This window comes from Chiloscyllium punctatum, chromosome 18 (assembly GCF_047496795.1).
Source record: "Chiloscyllium punctatum isolate Juve2018m chromosome 18, sChiPun1.3, whole genome shotgun sequence".
NCBI classification, from domain to species: domain Eukaryota; kingdom Metazoa; phylum Chordata; class Chondrichthyes; order Orectolobiformes; family Hemiscylliidae; genus Chiloscyllium; species Chiloscyllium punctatum.
The window spans coordinates 96,737,811-96,759,573 of NC_092756.1; the positions used below are offsets into that span (position 1 = coordinate 96,737,811).

The 21,763-nt window shown below is 46.2% G+C and overlaps 1 protein-coding gene across 1 annotated transcript; it reads left to right on the plus strand.

The window, feature by feature from the left end:
• Window positions 1-4,867: 4,867 nt before the first annotated feature.
• LOC140489377 (transcription factor Atoh7-like) lies at window positions 4,868-18,128 on the plus strand. Its single transcript, XM_072588868.1, has 2 exons — window positions 4,868-5,374; window positions 14,123-18,128. The coding sequence occupies exon 1, from the start codon at window positions 4,914-4,916 to the stop codon at window positions 5,367-5,369; it is 456 nt and encodes a 151-aa protein (XP_072444969.1). The 5' UTR covers window positions 4,868-4,913; the 3' UTR covers window positions 5,370-5,374; window positions 14,123-18,128.
• Window positions 18,129-21,763: the final 3,635 nt, after the last annotated feature.

Below are 21,763 nucleotides of genomic sequence, written 5' to 3' on the forward strand. Positions count from 1 at the left end.
AGTGGGATTGAGAGCCAAAGTGACCCGCAGCTAAGAGCTGCAGCAATCGTTATCAAACTCTGTCAGAAGGACTTTGCTCTGGCAAGTTTGCTAGCCAACTCTGTGTTTGTATGTTTAAGTATCTGTATGCATGGAGTGTTTGAGTGTGTTTCTCATGTATGTGGATGCGTTGTGTGTGTGCGTGTATCTGTTTCTTGTGTGAATATGTGCTGCTGATGGTGTGTATGTATGCGTTTCTTGTGTGTGTATGTCTGTGTGTGTGTCTGCACGAGTATGTATGTGCATGTGCATGTGTGTGTCTGTGTGTGTCTGTGTGTGCATCTGTGTGTCTGTATTTGCACGTATTTATATATTTGCATACACATGTATGCATATCTATGTGTGCATGTCTGTATCTATGTTTGTGTTTGCATATGTGTGTCTGTGTATGCTTGCCTATTTGTGTTTCTATATCTGTGTGTGTCTATGTTTCTTTGTGTGTGTCTGTGTGTGCGTGCCTGTTTGTGTGTCTGTGTTTCCATGTGTATGTTTCCATGTGTGTGTTTGTGTGCATGTGTGTGTCAGAGAGTGTGTGTGTGGGAGTGTGTGCGTATGTGTGTTTCCATGTGTGTGTTTCAGTGTGTGCATGTATGTGTGTGAGAGAGTGTGTTTGTGTGTGTGTAGGGGATAGAAGGCACGGTATGTATGAACTAGGAGCAGAATAGGCCTTCAGGCCCTCGAGCCTGCTCATTGCTGACTTGATTTTGCCTCAGCTCCCACTTTTCTGCCTGTCCCCTTGACTCCCTTGTTGGGCACTTGGGCCTTATAAATATTCAATAGCCCGGCTTCTACTCATCACATTAATGGATTATTACACACACAATAACTCGATCCAATGTGACCCCAGTGCAGTTGGTGACAGAAACACTGAGAATGCAGAGAGAAGCTATTTGTCCTGTCTGGTCCACACAAGTGCTGTCACGTTCCCTCTACATTTAACCCTTTGGACATTCCAATCCTTTCTCCCTAACGTCTCCCTTTCTCCCCCTATCCTTTTCTAGTTACCACTCATATGTGTCTCTCCTCAATTATTCTCTGTGGGAGCAAGGTCTGCATTCTAACCATTCCCTCCTTCTCCCTCAGAAATGAAAGCCATGCAGACCCCATCCAAATTCACTCGCGTTTTTCCTCATGACTCCTTTAATCTTCCAACAATCTGTGCAATCCCCACCCCGTGCCAACGCTACAGGAGTCAGGTCTTCAATCCATGCCCCAAATTATGTTGTACACATTAATTACTTCACCCCTCAGCCCCCAGCTAATCCAACCTTTCCTCATGCCTGCAATTTTCAACCTCTGGCTAACGTCCTTGTAAATCTCCTCTGTATTCTCCCTAGAACATCAATGCCCTTCCCAACTTCATTAGAAGGACCTTCCTCAGGCCCCTCCCGAGCAGTTATTCCATTCCTGAAACAGATGGTGAAGATCCGTTGTAGACCAGTTCTGAAATGTTCCTCCATGTGTCGGCCTGAGCCATCTTTCACCTGGGTCAATGGAAAGATTCTTGGTAGTGTGGATGTGCAGAGGGATTAGATTAGATTAGATTACTTAAAGTGTGGAAACAGGCCCTTCGGCCCAACAAGTCCACACCGACCCTCCAAAGCGCAACCCACCCAGACCCATTCCCCTACATTTGTCCCTTCACCTAACACTACGGGCAATTTAGCATGGCCAATTCACCTAACCTGCACATTTTTTTTGGACTGTGGGAGGAAACCAGAGCACCCGGAGGAAACCCAAGCAGACACAGAGAGAATATGTAAACTCTACACAGTCAGTCGCCTGAGGCGGGAATTGAACCCTGGTGTCTGGCACTGTGAGGCAGCAGTGCTAACCATTGTGCCATCATGCTGCCCACTGCCACTGTGCCACCCACTTGGAGTCCATGTACATAAATCCCTGAAAGTTGCCACCTATGTGGATAGTGCTGTTAAGAAGGCATACGGTGTGTTAGGTTTTATTGGTAGAGGGATTGAGTTGAGGAGCTGTAATGTCATACAAAACGCTAGGACGGCCTCACTTGGAATATTGTGCAACTTCTGGTCGCCCCATTACAGGAAGGATGTGGAAGCATTGGAAAAGGTGCAGAGGAGATTTACCAGGATGTTGCCTGGTCTGGAGGGAAAGTCTTATGAGGAAAGACTGAGAGACTTGGATCTGTTCTCATTGGAGAGAAGGGGCTAAGATAGGGACATACAAGATGATCCGAGGATTAGATAGGGTAGACAGTGAAAGTCTTTTTCCTAGGATGATGACGTGTAAGAGGGGCATAACTACAAATTGAGGGGTGATAGATTTAAGACAGATGTCAGAGGCAAGTTCTTTACGCAGAGTGTGGTAAGGGCATGGAATGCCCTCCCTGCCAATGTAGTTAACTCAGCCACAATAGGGGCATTTAAACAATCCTTAGATAAGCACACGGATAATGATGAGATAGTGTAGGGGGATGAGCCTAGATTAGTTCACCGGTCGGCGCAACATCGAGGGCCAAAGGACCTGTTCTGCGCTGTGTTGTGCTACGTTCAATGTGGCAGTGCAGACAGCAATGAAACAGCAGTAACTTGCATTTCCATAGCACCTCTGGGAAGCTACCAATGTGCATCACAGAATTCGGTTTGATTTATTATTGTCCCATGTACCTAGGAACAGTGAAAAGTTTTGTTTTGCCTGCAGTACAGACAGATCATACCATACAAAGTGCATCGGGGTAATAGAACAGAGCGAGGAGTAGAAGGTTACGGCTGCTGAGAAGGTACACAAGAAGTGAGGTCAACATTCGATTGAAAATTAGAGAGATCCATTCAGCATTGAAAAGTGTGGCCCTGGGAAAGCACAGCAGGTCAGGCAGCATCCGAGGAGAAGGAGAGTTGTCCGAGAAGTTGATTCTCCTGCTCCTTGGGTGCTACCTGACCTGCTGTGCCTTTCCAGCGCCACACCTTTCGACTCTGACTCTCCAGGATCTGCAGTCCTCACTTCCTCTCAGGTCCACTCAACATCTGATAACAGCGGGGAAGAAGCTGTTCTTGAATCTGTTGGTACTTGTGAGCGTCATTAAGCAAAATCTGATAATCCCACCACCCTATGGTGGTGTGGGACTGGAGAGCTAAAGCTTGGTCAATGAGTGCTTTAAGAGAGGATGGAGGGATTTAGGGAGGAAATTCCAAAGCTTAGGACCCAGGAAGGTAAAAGCAACAGCCTTTAAGAATGAAAACTGGGGATGTGTGTGGCAGTGGTGTCTGGAAGGGGACGCTGATCAATGCTCACGGGCCACTTTGAGCGGTTGTGTGATTACACAGCTCAGAGGGACATTGATCAAGTTCTGGAACCGTTCAAGAAGGTGACTCACTCCATCTTTCCTGATTAGGGACGGGCATTAAATACTGCCCCAACCAAAGACCTCCAGATCCCATAAATGGATAGATGAATGGATGTAGGCAATAGATTAGACATGATTCAAAAGCCTTGAATAAGCAAGCACGTACCACGTAGCCTGTCAGAACTCAATAATTTTCCATCACTCAATCATTCAAATGAACCACTTTGAATTTTAAGGTCAGTAAACTCACATCCTGCTTACTTGCTTTCAACCTGGAATGGGACAATTTAAAGATAAGAAATGTGAATCATCTCTTTTCAGGTTGACGCAATCTCAGGAGGAGCTCTCTGCCAAATTAGCGTATCCTTTTAAGTTCCCTCGCTAGCACTCTTCTGTTTGGTTTGGCTAATTAATTATACACAGTTCTGAGAACTAGGTTTAAAGTCATTTAAATTAAGGCAGATGCCTTGTTGTGTCTGATTAATTCGCTCCCTAAGGGCATTGTGGGTCTACCTACAGCACATGGACTGCAGCGGTTCAAGAGGGCAGCTCAGCCCCACCTTCTCAAGGGGCAACTAGGGACGGGCAATAAATGCTGGGCCCAGCCAGAGACACCCACATCCCACAAATGAATAGTTAAAAAAAGTTAATATTGGTGAATTTCTGAAGTGCATCTCATAGATAGTACACGTTGCTGCGACTGAGTGTGGGTGATGGAGGGAGTGGATGCTTGTGGATGTGGTGCTAATCAGGCAGCTGCTTTGTACTGGATGGTGTCAAGCTTCTTGGAGCTGCACTCATCCAGGCAAGTGGGCAGTATTCCATCACACTCCTGACTTGTGCCTTGTAGATGGTGGACAGGCTTTGAGAAGTCAGGAGGGGAGTTACTCGCCACAGGATTCCCAGCCTCTGACCTGTTTTTGGAACCACTGTATATATTTGGCTGGTTTATTGCGATTCTGATCAATGGTAATCCTCTCCCTGTGATGTTAGAGGAGGGGAGTTTAGTGATGGTGATGTCTGGAGGTAAGTGATTAGATTTTCCCTTGTTAGAGATCGCGGGGAATTTTCTACCTGTACCTACAACCATAATGAGCTGTTATAGATAAAGATACAGGCATCCCCTGCTTTTTGAAAGTTCGCTTTACGCCAGTTTGCTTTTATGATAGACCGATGTTAGTACCTGTTTTCACTAACTGAAAGAAATCTGAAGAGGATTTTCACTTTTATGAGATAAGGCGGAATTTTTCATCTACGCCATTTCGGCTTATGAAACGTTTCATAGGAACGCTCTCGGATAGTGGGGGAACATCTGAATAGAGAGCATTGGCACCTTGAGAGTTAAAACCAAGTATGTAACTGCAGGCAGGATATTTCTGGTGAAGGGTTCAGACAGAGTGAGAGAGTGAAAGCTGAATGGGATGGGCAGGCTAGGACTGGCTCAATGGGAGGGTGTGGATCCAGTTTGAAAAACAGCTCCCAGCCTCTCACTGCCTCTCACTCCAGGAAGGGTTCTGCTCTGCTCAGGCAGCACCCTCTGGAGCGGCTGCTCCCCGGAATGCCAATCAGCACAGAGCTGGAGCCAGGGGCGCGAGCCTTGGCAGGACGGAAGGGGAGGCCGAACCCAGCCGTTCTCTCGCGGGGATCTCGGCGTGCTGCTGACGCTGGTGACCGACGCAACGCGCGGGAGAGGGACCGGGTGCGGCTGGTCAACCTGGGCTTCGCCAACCTGCAGCGGCACGTGCCCCAGAGCCGGGCGGGCAAGAGGATGAGCAAGGTGGACACCCTGAGGTCAGCCAGCAACTACATCCGGGCACTGGAGCTGCTGCTGAGGGAACCAGGCACCCGAGACTCCCCGCGGTCTACCATCTCGGCGACGGTCAGCGGGTCCCCCTCTGACTCGCCTCCCTCTGACTCCCCCCTCTCTTCTTACTCCTCGGGGGATACCTCCCAGGACTCCAGCTGCTCTGAGCGGGACCTCGTGGCCTACAAGGAATGGCTGAGGATTGAGTGACCAGGGTAAGTCTTGACCTCCCAAGGTGAGGCCATTTGCGATCGTATTGAATGGTGGAGCAGGCTGGAGGGGCTGAATGGCCTCCTCCTGCCCCTCGTTGTTGGGAGGGTGGTGTTCATGGTGCTCTGGGTTGGGGGATGGTGGCAGGTGGGGGATGTTGGTTTCCCCTGGCGGCCCAGAGAAGCTGCCGTGTATGAGGAAATGGTGGTCCACTTACAATCCCGGGAGGCTCCGGGCAGGGATTGCCTCTACATAGCGCCTTTCATCATCTCGCCCAAATCCTTCTGGAAACGCTTTCTGAGATGCAGTGTGCTGCCCCAGTTTGAGCTCGGCCAACGCCCACAAGTACCAACGTGGAAATGAGCGCCCGGTGCGTTTGACAGAATGTTGACTGGGACACTGTAGGGAGTCGCCCTGCTCTGAAATAGTGCTGTGTGATCTTTAACATCCACCTGACAAGACAGCCAGGGCCTGAGTAAAGGTGCTCCTGGGAGCGCCAGCCGGGAATCTGAGATCCAGCCTCTGGACTACTGAGTGAGAGCTGAGAATGTTACCCACTGTTCAAGCAAGAGTCTGTAGTGGCTTTCACAGGGAGGCTGTACGAGACTGCTCTGAGATCCTTTGTAACAGGAAGTTAGAACGGGTGACATTAGGTGTGATTGGTTGCCTCCAACTGTTGTTAAACATGAAATAGGATAGTGATACAAAGTTAAAAATCACACAACAGCAGGTTATAGTCCAACAGGTTTATTTGGAAGCACTAGCTTTTGGAGCACTGCTTCATTAGGTGGTTGTGGAGAACAAGGTTGTAAGACACAGAATTTACAGTGAAAGTTTACAGTGTGGTGTAACTGAAATGATATATTGAAAAAGACCTGGATTGTTTGTTCAACCTCTCATCTTTTAGAATGATCTGGAGATGCCGGTGTTGGACTGGGGTGTACAAAGTTAAAAATCACACAACACCAGGTTATAGTCCAACAGGTTTAATTGAAAGCACTAGCTTGCGGAGGTCTGAGGAATGAAGTCAAACATGCTAAATGTCTTCTTCACCTCTCTGTCTACCTGTGACACAAATTTCAAAGCATTATGTACTTAAACCGCTAAGTGTCTCTGTTCCATAACACTAAGTAGGGCCCTACAATTAATTGCACAATTCTGTCATTAACTATTTCTGAAATAGGTGTCATTTTTCAGTCATCTTTTCTGCTAAATTCCTTTCAGTCCACACCAGCCAACTATGCCATCATTGTTTTTCATTACCCTTCTATAGGTGGTTGTGTTTAGAATGACCATGTTGGTTTCAGTTCTTTCATATGTAAATCGCAAAACTTTTTGAAAAAATGTTACATTCTCAAGTAAACTTTAACAATATCTGGGCCAACTTGACACCCATTGTTAAAGTTCGCTTGAGAATGTAACTTTTAAAAAATGTTTTGCAATTTACATATGAAAGAACTGAAACCACCATGCCCATTCTAAAAGATGAGAGACTTAACACACAATCCAGGTCTTTTTCAATATATCATTTCAGTTACATCACACTGTAAACTTTTGCTATAAATTCTGTGTCTTACAGTCTTATTCTCCACATCCACCTGATGAAGGAGCAGCGCTTTGAAAGCTAGTGCTTCCATATAAACCTGTTGGACTATAACTTGGTGTTGTGTGATTTTTAACTTTGTACAGCCCAGTCCAACACTGGCGTCTCCAAATCAAGATAGTGATAATAAGCAGCAGCTCCCATAGGTCAGTCTTCTGTCCTTCCTCCCTAATTGAGGTTTGGGAATAAATTACTGCTCCCAATGATAGAATGCTGCATATCATGCACAAAGAATCATAGAAGCCCTGCAGTAGGGAAAGAAGACATTTGACCCATCGAGACTGCATCGACCCTTTAGAAGAGCATTTCACCCAGACCAAGCTCCCCCCCCACCCCCCCAATCCCTGTAACCTCACATTTCCCATGGCTAACCCACCTAGCCACACAATGGGACATTTAGAATCAAAGTCATAGAGATGTACAGCACAGAAACAGACCTTTCGGTCACCCAAGGCTGGAATTAAGCCCGGGTCCCTGGCGCTGTGAGGCAGCAGTGCTAACCACTGAGCCACCGTGCCGCCCCAGAGAGGGAAGATTAAGGGAAGAGCTGATAGCTTTCAGAATCATGAGGGCCTGGACAGAGTAAATGAGGGGAACCTATTCCCACTTGTAAAAGGATTGAAAACAAGAGGATGCAGATTTAATTTATTTTGCAAAAGAAGCAAATGCCATAAGGGGCCATCCATTTTTTTAAGAAATGGAAGTCTGACCTCTATATAAATTAGATTAGATTCCCTACAGTATAGAAACAGGCCCTTCAGCCCAACCAACCCTCCGAAGAGGAATCCACCCAGACCCATTTCCCTCTGACTAATGCACCTAGCACTATGGACAATTTAGCATGGCCAATTCACCTGACCTGCACATCTTTGGACTGTGGGAGGAAACCAGAGCACCCAGAGGAAACCCACGCAGACGTGGGGAGAAAGTGCAAACTCCACACAGACAGTCAGCCGAGGTTGAAATCAAGCCTGGGACCCTGGCGCTGTGAGGCAGCAGTGCTAACCACTGAGCCACTGTGTGAGAGTTTCACAGCCTGGGGCAAGAAAAAGTCATTTTTAGCTGTGCAAGACAATCTCAAAGCAGTGAGGGGGATATTTGAGACAGAGTAGCTCCAAGTGATGGGAAAAAACTGCTTAGCAACTGTCATCGGTTGGAATGAGCTGCAATTTGTGACAAATCCGTGGGTGCAGGGCTGCCATCGACTTGTGAATCAGAGAACAACTCTCTCTGCTCCTCTGGAGGAAAGGAGAGAAAACCAAGAATGTTTTAAAGCTAACTCAATTTTAAAGGACGTATTTTGATTTTTAAAAAAGCAGCCCTAGCACCACTGGGTCAATTGTTAAAATGAAGAATGGCCACACTTCAGATAACAGTGTGCTCAAAACTGCAAGGAGCTGTGAGGGACAACTTAACCCATTCTTGTGGTCTAGACTTTTGATCTTCTGAATTTTATTCCCCATCTACAGATTTTTCCATTCATAATATCTCTGTCAAGTCACCTGTCTGAAATGTAAGTGAGTAGGTGTGCATTTGAGGGTTTTCAAGGGATATAGTTTTAGTTGCACAGTAGTAGATTCATAATCCTTTCTTTGCAAAAGTTAAAGAGTGTTACCACTGAGCTATTTTCTGTTCACCACAAATCCTGCTGCTGCCAGACAGGCAAATGGGTCAGAGAGTCACAGAGGACTACAGTACTGAAAGGAAAAGGCCCTTCAGCCCATCAAAGCTGACTAAAGAGACCTTGGAGTGCAGGTTCATAGTTCCTTGGATGTGGAGACACTGGTAGACAGGATGGTGAAGAAGGCTTTTAGTCTGTTTGCCTTTATTGGTCAGTGCTTTGAGTGCAGGAGTTGGAACAGCATGCTGTGGCTGCACAGGGCACTGGTTGGAATTTTGCATGTTATAGGACTCCCTGCTATAGGAAAGATGTTGTGAAACTTGAAAAGATTTACAAGGATTTTGTATGTAGGTTTGCCCGCTGAGCTGAAAAGTTCACCTACATCCAAAACCTCAACCTGAGTTACAAATCTTCTCAAAAATTTACAAGGATGTTGCCAATGTTGCCAGGGTTGGAGAGTTTGAGCTACAGGGAGAGGCTGAATAGGCTGGGACTGTTTTCCCTGGAGCATCGGAGGCTGAGGGGTGACCTTACTGAGGTTTATAAAATCATGAGGGGCATGGATAGGGAAAATAGACAAGGTCTTTTCCCTAGGCTGGGGGAATCCAGAACTCGAGGGCATAGTTTTAAGGTGAGGGGAAAGATTTAAGAGGTACAAGGGACAACTTTTTCACGCAGAGGGTGGTGGGTGTACGGAATGAGTTGCCAGAGGAAGTAGTGGAGGTTGGTACAATTACAGCATTTAAAATACTGGATTAGTGGTGCTGGAAGAGCACAGCAGTTCAGGCAGCATCCAACGAGCAGCGAAATCAACGTTTCGGGCAAAAGCCCCCTGATGAAGGGCTTTTGCCCGAAACGTTGATTTCGCTGCTCGTTGGATGCTGCCTGAACTGCTGTGCTCTTCCAGCACCACTAATCCAGTATTTGATTTTCAGCATCTGCAGTCATTGTTTTTACCTTACAGCATTTAAAAGGCTGAGTATATGAATAGGAAGGGTTTAGAGGAATATGGGCCAAATGCTGGCAAATGGGACCAGATTAATTTAGATATCTGGTCGGCATGGATGAGTTGAACCGAAGTGTCTGTTTCTGTGCTGTACATCTCTCTGACTCTATCAAGTCTGCATTGGTCTGAAAAACACATTCTGATTGCAAAATGGTCACTTTGATGATCTAATTATAATTTTATACATTTTGTGATGCTTTGTGGAATATTGGCGCGGTACATGATTCCTACTTAGGGCATGGCAACGCAATGTGAGAAAATACCGTTTCTCTCAGAGGGTAGTTCAGGTCTGGAGTAAACTTCTTGGAAAGATATAGAGGCAATTTCAATAGAGGCATTGAAGGAGGTTTTGGAAGATGATGCGAAGAGAAATCACGTACAGAGTTGCAGAGATTAAGGCAGGGGACTGAAATGAGGCAAAACAGAAGTTGCTGGAAAAGCTCAGCAGGTCTGGCAGCAGCTGTGGAGAGAAATCAAGAGTTAACGTTTCGGGACGAGTGAGCCTTTCCCAGTTCTGAGAATTGTTCACTCGGATAGTATTCTGCAGACATGATGGGCTGAACGGTCTCCTCCTGCACCACAACAATGCTATGATTCTGGGAATCCATGTACTCCATTGGCCAATGCATGAAGTCAGTAGAGTATTCAGAGGCTCAGACAGAAGGTGCTGGAGAAACTTTTCAGGTCTGGTAGAGAGTGAAAAACAGGGTGAAAGTTTTGGGTTCAGTGACCCTTCACCAGGACACACATGCACAACGTATTCACAGTGTGGGGTTCCCAAAGTCATAAGGAACTAACATTAGGCTTGTGGTGGAGTATTAAAATACAGAATGTCACTAATCTGGACCAGCCTCAAATCCATTTGTTTTAGAATCCAGGATCTCACTTGTGGCTTTGAATTGGTGCCAAACTATTAGAACGCATTCCATTCTGTGATTTTGAGAAACCTCTTACAAACTTTGGGAAGCCACGTGCACATATTCTCAACGTTCACACTCACACAGACCTTCTCGTGACTGGGTGGGCGCAGTTGTCATAGCAACAAGCCGAGCAGGAAGTTAGAGCTGGAAGCTGCCGAGAGCAAGATTTAGCAACGACAACTTTTGTGCCTTCAGTCAGAGGCACATTTTTTCCCAAGAGCTATCAAATCAAGGCCCTGCCTTGAGATATTTGAGAATGATCAAAGGGGAGTACTCCCTGGTTTTTTGGTCCAATGCTTATCCCTTGATCAGCACAATAAAACCTGATGATTTGTCCGCCGTCACCTTGCTGTTTGTGGGATCTTGCTGTAGTTTATATACCACCGAAGGTTACTCAATAATTGTATCTATTGTAAGAGTATTTCGACGGAATTTGGAAACACCAAATTAAACCACCATGATTCCTTCCCCCTTCATTTCCTATCTGATTCACCTTCAAACCTGCTTTCTGCTGCACTTCCTATGTTACAACGATGACCATCTCCTGCAGGTTCCCTTCCACGTCTTTACTGTCCTGACTTGGGAATATATCTCTATTCCTTCACTATTGCCAGGTCAAACTCCTGGAACTCGATAAATGTGAAATATTGCAATTTCAAATCAAAGGGGTTTACAACATGGAAGTAGACCCTTCAGCCCAACTTGTCCATGCTGGCCCATTTTCACAATTAATCTAGTCCCATTTGCCTGCGTTTGTTCCATATCTCTCCATACCTATTCCATCCATGTACCCTGTTCAAATATTTCTTAAATGATGAAATGCCGGAGGCGGCACGGTGGCTCAGTGGTTAGCACTGCTGCCTCGCAGCGCCTGGGACCCCGGTTCAATTCCAACCTCGGGTGACTGTCTGTGTGGAGTTTGCACATTCTCCCTGTGTCTGCATGGGTTTCCTCCCACAATCCAAAGATGTGCAGGTCAGGTGATTGGCCATGCTAAATTGTCCAGAGTGTTAGGTGCATTAGTCAGAGGGAGTTGGGTCTGGGTGGGTAACTCTTCGGAGGGTCGGTGTGGACTTGTTGGGCCAAAGGGCCTGTTTTCACATTGTAGGGAATCTAATCCAGTTGTGAAATTGTACTACCTCTGGCAATCCGTTCCAGACACTCACCACTCTCTGTGCAAAACAATTGTCTATTTGGCCCCTTTTGTATCTCTCCCCTCTCACCTTAAACCTATGGCCTATTTTGGTAATACAAGCAAGGGCGGGACTTGTACAATAAATGGTAGGGCCCTGGGCAGTATTGCAGATCTGAGAGACCTAGGGGTTCAGATACATAATGCTTTGAAGTTTGCATCTCACGTAGGCAGGGGGGTTAAGAAAGTGTTTAGCACACTTGCCTTCATTGTTCAGACCTTTGAGTATAGGAGTTGGGGATGTCATGTTGCGGTTGTACAGGACGTAGGTGATGCCTCTTCTGGAGTACAATGGAGGGTAGATTGAGAGGTGGTCTTATTGACGGTTATAAAATCACGAGGTGTATAGATAACGTCAATGATAAGAGTATTTTCCCTAGGGTGGAGGGTTTCAAAACTAGGGGGCATATTTTTAAGGTGAAAGGAGAAAGATTTAAAAAGGACATGAGGGGCAACTTTTTTATACAGAGAATGGTTCATGTGTGGAATGAATTGCATGTGGAAGTGGTGGATATGGGTACAGTTACAATATTTAAAAGATTATAGTCCAACAGGTTTATTTGGAAGCACTAGCTTTCGGAGCACTGCTCCTTCATCAGGTGGTTGGGGTGTATAAGATTGTAAGACACAGAATTTATAGCAAAAGTTTACAGTATGATGTAATGAAATTATATATTGAAAAAGACCTGGATTGTTTGTTAAGTCTCTCATCTTTTAGAATGGGCATGGTGGTTTCAGTTCTTCCATATGTAAATGGAAAAACATTTTTAAAAGTTAAGTTGTCAAGTGAGCTTTAACAATGGGTGTCAAGTCGGCCCAGATAATGCATTTCTGGGCCAACGTGACACCAATTGTTAAAGTTCACTTGATGATATAACTTTTAAAAAAACATTTGCAATTTACATATGAAAGAACTGAAACCAACATGGTCATTCTAAAAGATTAGAGGCTTAACAAACAATCCAGATCTTTTTCAATACATAATTTCATTACATCATACTGTAAACTTTTGCTATAAAGTCTGTGTCTTACGATCTTATACACCCCAACCACCTGATGAAGGAGCAGTACTCTGAAAGCTAGTGCTTCCAAATAAACCTGTTGGGCTATAACCTGGTGTTGTGTGATTTTTAACTTTGTACACCCCAGTTCAACACCGGCATCTCCAAACTATAACATTTAAAAGACATTTGGATACATTCTCAAAGAGGAAAGGTTTGGAAGGATATGGGCCAGGAGCAGGCAGGTGGGACTAGTTTAGTTTGGGAACTTGGTCGGTATGGACTGGTTGGGCTGTATGGTCTGTTTCCATGCTGTGTGACTCTATGACTTGATAACACCTTCCCTAACAGCTCACCAGCACATTTTTGAGGATAAAGAAACAAACTTTGGAAAAGGTACTTCATTGGCAATTGAACATGACAAGGCATGGTCATTAACACACAAGAGTCTGACACCGGGCCCCAGAAGGAGATGTTAGGACAAGTGCAGAGAGGTAGGTTATAAGAATTCTCACAAAATGATGAAAAGCATTTCAAGAAAAAAGAAGGTTTAGAGAGGGAATTCCAAAGCTTGGGGCCCAGGCAGCTAAAAGCATGGTCATAAATTTTGAAATGGTTTAATTGGTGATAGATAAAAGGTCAGAACTGGAGGAGGACAAATATCTCAGAGGGTTGGAGGACAGTTGCAGAGATTGGGAGGGACAAGGTCATGGAAGCATTGGAAAATAATTAAGAATGAGACAAGGTTTTAATTGACCATGGGGCCAGTGTCGAGGTGTGAACAGAGGGGAAAACGGGACTTGGTGTAAGTTAAGCCAAAGGCAGTTGAGTTTAGGATGAGCTCAGGCTTATAGAGGGCAGAATGTGGGAGACCAGCCAGGATTATTGGAGCATTGACACTTGTAGCAACAAAGGCACGGGTGAGGGTTCGAGCAGCAAGTGAGCCGGGTGAAGCAGGGCAATGTTAGTGAGGTGGGGAGTCAGCGATGGCACTCAAAAGAAAGGCCTGATGATATCCCAAATCAATGTCAATAGCCAGCTCCCTGAGCACAGTCTATCATTGGGTGCCATCTGAGACCAGGTGCATAAGCCCTTCACCTCTGCATGTCCCTAGATCACTCTGCCCATTCCCTACACTAAACTCGAAGCTATCTTCCTCAGGTAGATACCCCATCTCCAATCTCTACCCATCCTGCAGCGACGAGTGGGAGTGAAGTGAGGGGGGGGGTGCACTCGCCATTTTGAGATACAAAGGCAGAAGGTCAAAGGAACCTTTGCGTTTGACTCCACAGGAGTCAGGCCCTTTGAGATCAGAGAGTGGGGAAAAGATTTCAAAGTGGAGAAAAGGTGTTGGGGAGAGGAAAGAGAAATTAACCCCCAAACTAATTCACACTTCTCCTTTATTTGCAGGAACATTGAGTTACCTGGTTGAAGGACTGCTGGAAGGGGAGTGACTGGTCTGTATTTTTTCATCCCTGTATCTCTGCTGACAAAGTTCTCCTCTGCATGGGGACTATGCTCACAAAGGACAGGATTTTGATATCTCCAGCTGTCTCTGTCTGCGGACTATGAGCATCTCCATTATTCTGTCTCCATATCTGTCGGCTTCAACTGGACGTTATTTATGTTGGACGTACCATGAATGTACAGGTTTTGTCGCGGTAATTTGGGTGACCGGTCTTCATCCTCATTTAGCGGGAAGTGGGTACTGAGGGATGCCAAGGGCTGGCAAGGGTCAAAGGGCAAGGACTCGTTCCCAGGGCACGCCTGCCACCTCTGCCAAGGGTACCAGTAGGGGGGGGACACTGAGGAACATTCCTGTTTGCAAGTCTCGATGGGAGCACTGTGCTTGTATCATGCTGCATGCAATCTCTTGTAAACCGCTGAGGAGGTGGCCATTCCCTAAGGTATGGACTAAGGCTACACATGTCTGTGAGACCATCGACTCAGGAAACTGCTCAATCCGAGACTGTTGTCCCGACATCTTCCAGCAGCTGACTGTTACATAATGGCCCAGGGACAGGGGTGGAAGTCCATGAGGAAAGTCTTTGCTGTTAGTTGGCCCATTGCTGTATTCTAGTGAAATAGTCCACCTTTGTGACAGATAAATGCAGCGCTCCATTTTTGCACAGCAGCACCCCACAAGGGTGATGGCCCGGATGATTGAGGGGAGAAGGAGAGAGGCACTCAGCTCACTGTTCAGGATCATTTCTGAGATCTTCCATTGTCCCTTCGTACGACCTCACTGCCTGTTGGCCAGATGGTACCTTCCACTGGCTCAAAGAGTAACAAAGTCCAAATGTTCCTAAAACTCACACAGGAAATGCAGGTCAACATTCGCTCGATAATCCTGAGGGAGCACTGCACTGTCGGAGGGTCAGTGCTGAGGGAGTGCTGCACTGTCAGAGGATCAGTGCTGAGGGAGTGCGGCACCGTCAGAGGGAAAGTGCTGAGGGAGTGCCGCACTGTCGGAGGACCAGTGCAGAGGGAGTGCCGCACTGTCAGAGGGTCGGTGCTGAGGAAGTGCCGCACTGTCGGAGGGTCAGTGTTAAGGGAGTGCCGCACTGCCAGAGGGTCAGTGCTGAGGGAGTGCCGCACTGTCGGAGGGTCAGTGTTAAGGGGGTGCCACACTGCCAGAGGGTCAGTGCTGAGGGAGTGCCGCACTGCCAGAGGGTCAGTTTTGAGGGATTGGGCACTGTTTGAGTGTCAGTGCTGAGGGAGTGTCATACTGTCAGAGAGTCCATACTGAGGGAGTGCCACACTGTCAGTGGGTCAGTACTATGGGAGTGCTGCACTGTCAGAGGGTCAGTGCTGAGGTAGTGCCGAGCTGTTGAAGGATCAGTGCTGAGGGAGTGCTGCACTGTCGGAGGGTCAGTGTTGAGGGAGTGCTGCACTGTCAGAGAGTCATTGCTGAGGGAGTGCCACACTGTCGAAAGGTCAGTGCTGAGGGAGTGCCGCACTGTCAGAGGGTCAGTGCTGAGGTAGTGCCGCGCTGTTGAAGGATCAGTGCTGAGGGAGTGCTGCATTGTCGGAGGGTCAGTGCTGAGGGAGTGCCACACTGTCGGAGGGTCAGTGTTGAGGGAGTGCGGCACTGTCGAAAGGTCAGTGCTGAGGGAGTGCCGCACTGTCAGAGGGTCAGTGCTGAGGTAGCGGGCATTGTCAGAGGGTTCGTGCTGAGGGAGTGGGTACTGTCGGAGGATCAGTGCTAAGGGAGTGCCACACTGTTGGACGGTCCATACTGAGGGAGTGCCGCACTGTCAGAGGGTCAGTGCTGAGGAAGTACCGCACTATTGGAGGATCAGTGCTGAGGGAGTGCCACACTGTTGGAGGATCAGTGCTGAGGGAGTGCCGCACTGTCGGAGGGTCAGTGCTGAGGGAGTGCCGCACTGTCGGAGGGTCAGTACTGAGGGAGTGCCGCACTGTCAGAGGGTCAGTACTGAGGGAGTGCTGCACTGTCGGAGGGTCAGTGCTGAGGGAGTGCTGCACTGTCGGAGGGTCAGTGCTGAGGGAGTGCCACACTGTCAGAGGGTCAGTGCTGAGGGAGTGCCACACTGTCAGAGGGTCCGTGCTGAGGGAGCGGGTACTGTCAGAGTGTTAGTGCTGAGGGAGTCTCACTGTGTAAGAGTTGTTCTCTGCCTGGCTCCTCTTGATTGTGAAAGATTGAAGAAGAATTCCATTTTATTTCTTGTCCAATATTTATCATTCAACTGAAACAACAAAAGTGGGTGATCTCGTCACCATCACTTTGGCTTTTATGGGAGTTTGCTTTGTACATATTTTCCGCTGCTTTGCCTCCAACAGGGACCATCTCTGGCAAATTCACCTCCAATTTGGATCCAGGTCCTGGAACCCATTGCCTGACAGCTCAGTGGGTGTCCCGATACCACCTGGACTACAGCGGTTCAGGAAGGGGTCCACACCACACTCAGCAGGGGCAATTAGGGATGGGTGAAACATCTCGCCAAAAGTAGGAGAAGAAACTTCGAAAAGGTCCTTTGTTTCTGTGAAGAGACCTTGAGATATCCTGAGACACAATTAATAAAAGGCAAGATCTTTCTTTATAAACCACAGATGGTTCCTCACTGAGACTGCACTCAACCGAGAAGGAACTGTTACATTTTGGGTACCTTATTGTAACCTTTCACTTAGACAGGGCCACAGAATGACCAGGACAGTTTGCAAAGTGAGTGTGGACCTGGGCCTAGCAGGTTTTAGATTACTCTGTCCTGAGGAAGTACTTGTACAGATTGGAACGGGGTCAGCCAGGTGGACCTTGTAGAATATGAGTTCCCTGATTGGAGCTGTTAATCTGGGTCGAAGAGGGTGGTGCTGGGAAAATACAGCTGGTCAGGCGCCATCCGTGGAGCAGTAAGCCCTTCATCAGGAATGTCATCAGGATTGGATCAGATTAACCAGCTGTTAATCTGGTCCAATCAGGGAGCCCTGACTGACAAATACACACTGGAGTGTCAGGAGTTTTGTTCACTCTGACTCTGTGCTAGCAGGGTCAGTGTCACATACTATCCATGTGTGAATAAAGGGTGGCTTGGTGGTAGGATATTTCTATCGGGTAAAAGGTTATACCAAGGCCTGGGGTTGGGAGTTAGGGAGAACACCCTCCTCCACTTGCCCCAGAGGGTTCTCCCATGATGCAGATTTGGGGACAGGTTCACATGACATCTGAGGATTTGCCCCAGGAGAGCTTTGGGTGTTCGTTGTTCAGTGGAGCTGTGATATAGGGAGGAGTGTAGCTGAGGACGACCAGACCAGAATCAGTTGTCAATCCTGGGACAGGATGGGTTACCTTATGAGGAACCATCGGACTGACTGGGCCTGTAGCCTTCAGTGTTTAGGAGAATGAGAGATGATCTTGTTATAAGATCTACATTTCTGAGAGAACTTGACAAGATGAATGCTGAGAGAGAAGCAGAGAGTGCTGGCGGAACTCAGCAAGTCTGGCAGCTAAATTGCCCATAGTGTTCAGGGATGTGTAGGTTAGGTGTATTAGTCTGGGGTAGACGTAGGGGAATGGGTCTGGGTGGGTTGCTCTTCAGAGGGTCGGTGTGGACTTGTTGGGCCGAAGGGCCTGTTTCCACACCGTAAAGGTTCTATATCTATATCAAGAATTCTGCATACCTACATCAATTCCTCAACAAACTCTTGATTCCATGACAAGATCAATACTAGGGTCTCTGCATTAATAGTCTCGTGGTGTTACCACTAGGCATTGGTCTCCCCTTAACATCATAAGTGGTTCTTTGTATTCTTGACTTGACTGACATGGGCGTACAGTACAAGAGCAGGAAGGTTGAGAGAAAAAGATGTGGAGGTGCCGGTGTTGGACTGGGCTGGACAAAGTCAGAAATCACTCGACAACAGGTTAGAGTCCAACAAGTTTATTTGAAATCAAAAGCTTTCGGAGTGCTGTTCCTATATCAGGTAAAGTCACTTTACCTGACAAAAGAGCAGCCCTCTGAAAGCTTGTGATTTCAGTGAAACCTGTTGGACTATAACCCGGTGTCATGTGACTTCTAACTTTGAGAGAAACAGAAAGTTAATGTTTCAAAACAAGCACCTAACTATTCTAATCCCATTTTCCAACACTTGTTCTATATTTGATTGTGCTCTGTTTCCTGTTCAGCATTTAGCTGTAAAATTAAACTGTAAAAATTATACCAAACAAATAAGACCTCACATCTCATGTGTTAGTGTTTGTGTGTTAGTGTTCTGTCTGTGTCAGTTTGTGTGTTAGTGTGTGACTGTGTCAGTTTGTGTGTTAGTGTTCTGTCTATGTCAGTTTGTGTGTTAGTGTGTGACTGTGTGCACTTCTAGTGTGTGTGCTATTATGCATGTGTCTGTCTGTGTCTGTTTGTGTGACTGTGTGTGAATCCTAGTGTGTACATTTGTGTGAGTATATACGCATGTGAGTATGTTTGTGTGTATACATTTGTGTGTGTTAGTGTGTACATGTGTGGTGAGTGTGTACAGTGTGTATCCATTTGTGAGTGTGCACGTGTGTGTGTGTTAGTGTGTGAACATTTGTGTGTATGCTAGTGTATATGTGTGTGTGTTAGTGTGTACGTGTGTGTGTTAGTGTAGATGTGTGTGTTAGTGTGTACATGTTTGTGTGTGTGTTAGTGTGCATGTGTGTGTGTTATTGTGTATATGTTTGGGTGAGTGTGTTCATTTGTACATATGTGCAAGTCAGTATTTTAGTGAATGTGTGTTAGTGGTGGCTTCTGTGTGTAACTATATGTGAGTGTGAGTGATGTTGCTTTACTGTGATTTTGATGAATTCAGAACTCGTCTGTGTGAATACTCCCAGTTTAACAACTTTCGCACATAATCTGTAGTTCTCCTGAAGCAAAACTAGTATTAATGGAACTTAAGGTGAGATGTGAAACTCGATGCCTATCCCTCTCAGGTGGATATAAAAGACCTCACATTTACTGTTTGAAGGAGAACAGGGGAGTTCTGACCAATATTAATCTCCCATTCGATATCACTAGAAACAGTAACAGGTTAGTCCTGTCTGTGGGAGTTTCTGTGCTAATGGTGAAGCCTTTGTATTATTACAGCAGTATCTACGCCTCAAACGTGACTGTGGAAGCTTTGGAGCTTTTTAAAAAAAAATCATTCACAGAATGAGGGCGTTGCTGGCTAGGCCAGCATTTATTGCCCATCCCTAATTGCCTAGAGGGTAGTTAGGAATCAACCCCATTGCTGTGGGTCTGGAGTCACATGTACACCAGGCCAGATAAGGATTGCAAACTTACTTCCCTGAAGGACATTAATGAACCAGATAGGTTATTCCTGACAACTGATATCAGATTCATTACTTTGGGGCAGCACGGTGGCTCAGTGGTTAGCACTGTTGCCTCACAGCACCAGGGACCTAGGTTCGATTCCTACCTCGGGCGACTGACTAGAACAAGGACAAAGAACAAAGAAAATTGACAGCCCAGGAACAGGCCCTCCAAGCCTGAGCCGATCCAAATCTACTGTCTAAACATGTCACCCAATTCCTAAGCATCTGTATTCCTCTGCTCCCCACCTACTCATGCATCTGACCAGACACATCTTAAATGAATCTACCGTGCCTGCTTCTAGCACACCTGTCTGTGTGCAGTTTGCATATTCTACCTATGTCTGTGTGAGTTTCCTCTGGTTTTCTCCCACAATCCAAAGATGTGCAGGTTAGGTAAATTGGCCATGCTAAATTGCCCATAGTGTTCACTGATGTGTAGGTTAGGTGTATTAGTCTGGGTAGATGTAGGGGAATGGGTCTGGGTGGGTTGCTCTTCGGAGGGTCGGTGTGGACTTGTTGGGCCGAAGGGCCTGTTTCCACACCGTAAGGGTTCTATATCTATATCAAGAATTCTGCATACCTATATCGATTCCTCAACAAACTCTTGATTCCATGACAAGATCAATACTAGGGTCTCTGCATTAATAGTCTTGTGGTGTTACCTTAACATCATAAATGGTTCTTTGTATTCTTGACTTGACTGACATGGGCGTACAGTACAAGAGCAGGAAGGTTATGGTGAATTTGTATAAGATGTTGGTTAGGCCTCAGTTAGAGTACTGTGTACACTTTAGGAAGTTTGTAAATGCGTTGGAGAGAGTGCAGAAGAGGTTTACAAGAATGTGATGTGAAACATCATTCTTGGGGATAGGCTGGAGAATGTGGGATTGTTTTACTCCAAGGGGAGGAGGTTGTGGGGTTGAAAATCGTGATGCGATCTGTACAGTGTAAATAAGGAGGAACTGGTCCCACTTGTAAAAGAATAGAGAACCAAAGGACACAGTTGTCAAAAAAATGCAAAGCAAGCAAGTTCTTTTTCACCCAATGAGTGGCCTGGGTTTGGAATGCATTACCTGGAAGTGGGGTGGAGGCAGGTTCAACTGAGGCCTTTGGATGATTAATTAAATAAGAATAATGCAGATATGTGGCAATTGGTACTCGGTTGAAATACTCAGATATGATGGGCCAAATGGCCTCCTTCTGCACTCTAACAAACCTGTGCCATATTCCTTTTCTTATAGTTTATGCTTTGAGACACTCAAACTGATATGAGGAGGGATCATATTTACTCAGGGTTTTGTGTTTCTGGTTTATTTGCAAATGGGAGTGGGAACAATACAACGTGCCAAACAAACAGGACATGGTGAATCATTCTTATAGACCTCTGCTGTCTGACATCCTGAATGAAATCATTACCATTCCAGGAAATGGCTCAGATATGACAGAGCAGGGAATTAGTTTTCCATTGCTTTCTGAAACACAGTTTAGTGGCACAGGAAGAAATGGAGATTCCACCTGGAAGTTGCAAAGGGGTACTGATCAGTTAAATCACAGAAATCAGTTCAATCATTCTCAGGATGATGGCCTTGATGGCTAGGCCCGCATCCTTATTTGTCCAGGGGGGCAGTTTAAACATAATACTATGGGGGTCTGGGGTCACACATAGGCCAGACCAGGTATGGATGGCAGTTTCATTTCTCAAAGGGGAACGAGGTGGGTTTTCCCCCTAACAATAATTTCATGGTCATTATTAGACTCGATTTGAAGGTGCCGGTGTTAGACTGGGATGTACAAAGTTAAATATCACGCAGCACCAGGTTATAGTCCAACAGGTTTATTTGGAAGCACTAGCTTTCGGAGCGCTGCTCCTTCATCAGGTGGTTGTGGAGTGTAAGATTGTGAGACGCAGAATTTATTTTTGCTATAAATTCTGAGTCTTATGATCTTATGCTCCACAACCACCTGAAGAAGGAGCAGCGCTCCAAAAGCTAGTGCTTCCAAATAAACCTGTTGGACTATAACCTTGTGTTGTGTGATTTTTAACATTATTAGACTCTTAATTCTAAATTGCTATCGGATTTATATTCCATCATCTGCTGTGGCAGGATTCAAACCTAGGTCCCCAAAACATTACCTGGGTCTCTGGATTAACAATCCAGCGATAATGCCACTAGGCCATCATCACCCCCCTTGGAGTATTTGGTGGGTCATTCACTTCAAACTAAGGAAGATAATGCAATCTA

Coding starts and splice junctions, on each gene's coding strand:
- LOC140489377 (XM_072588868.1), top strand. CDS start 4,914: ATGCCAATCAGCACAGAGCTGGAGCCAGGGGCGCGAGCCTTGGCAGGA.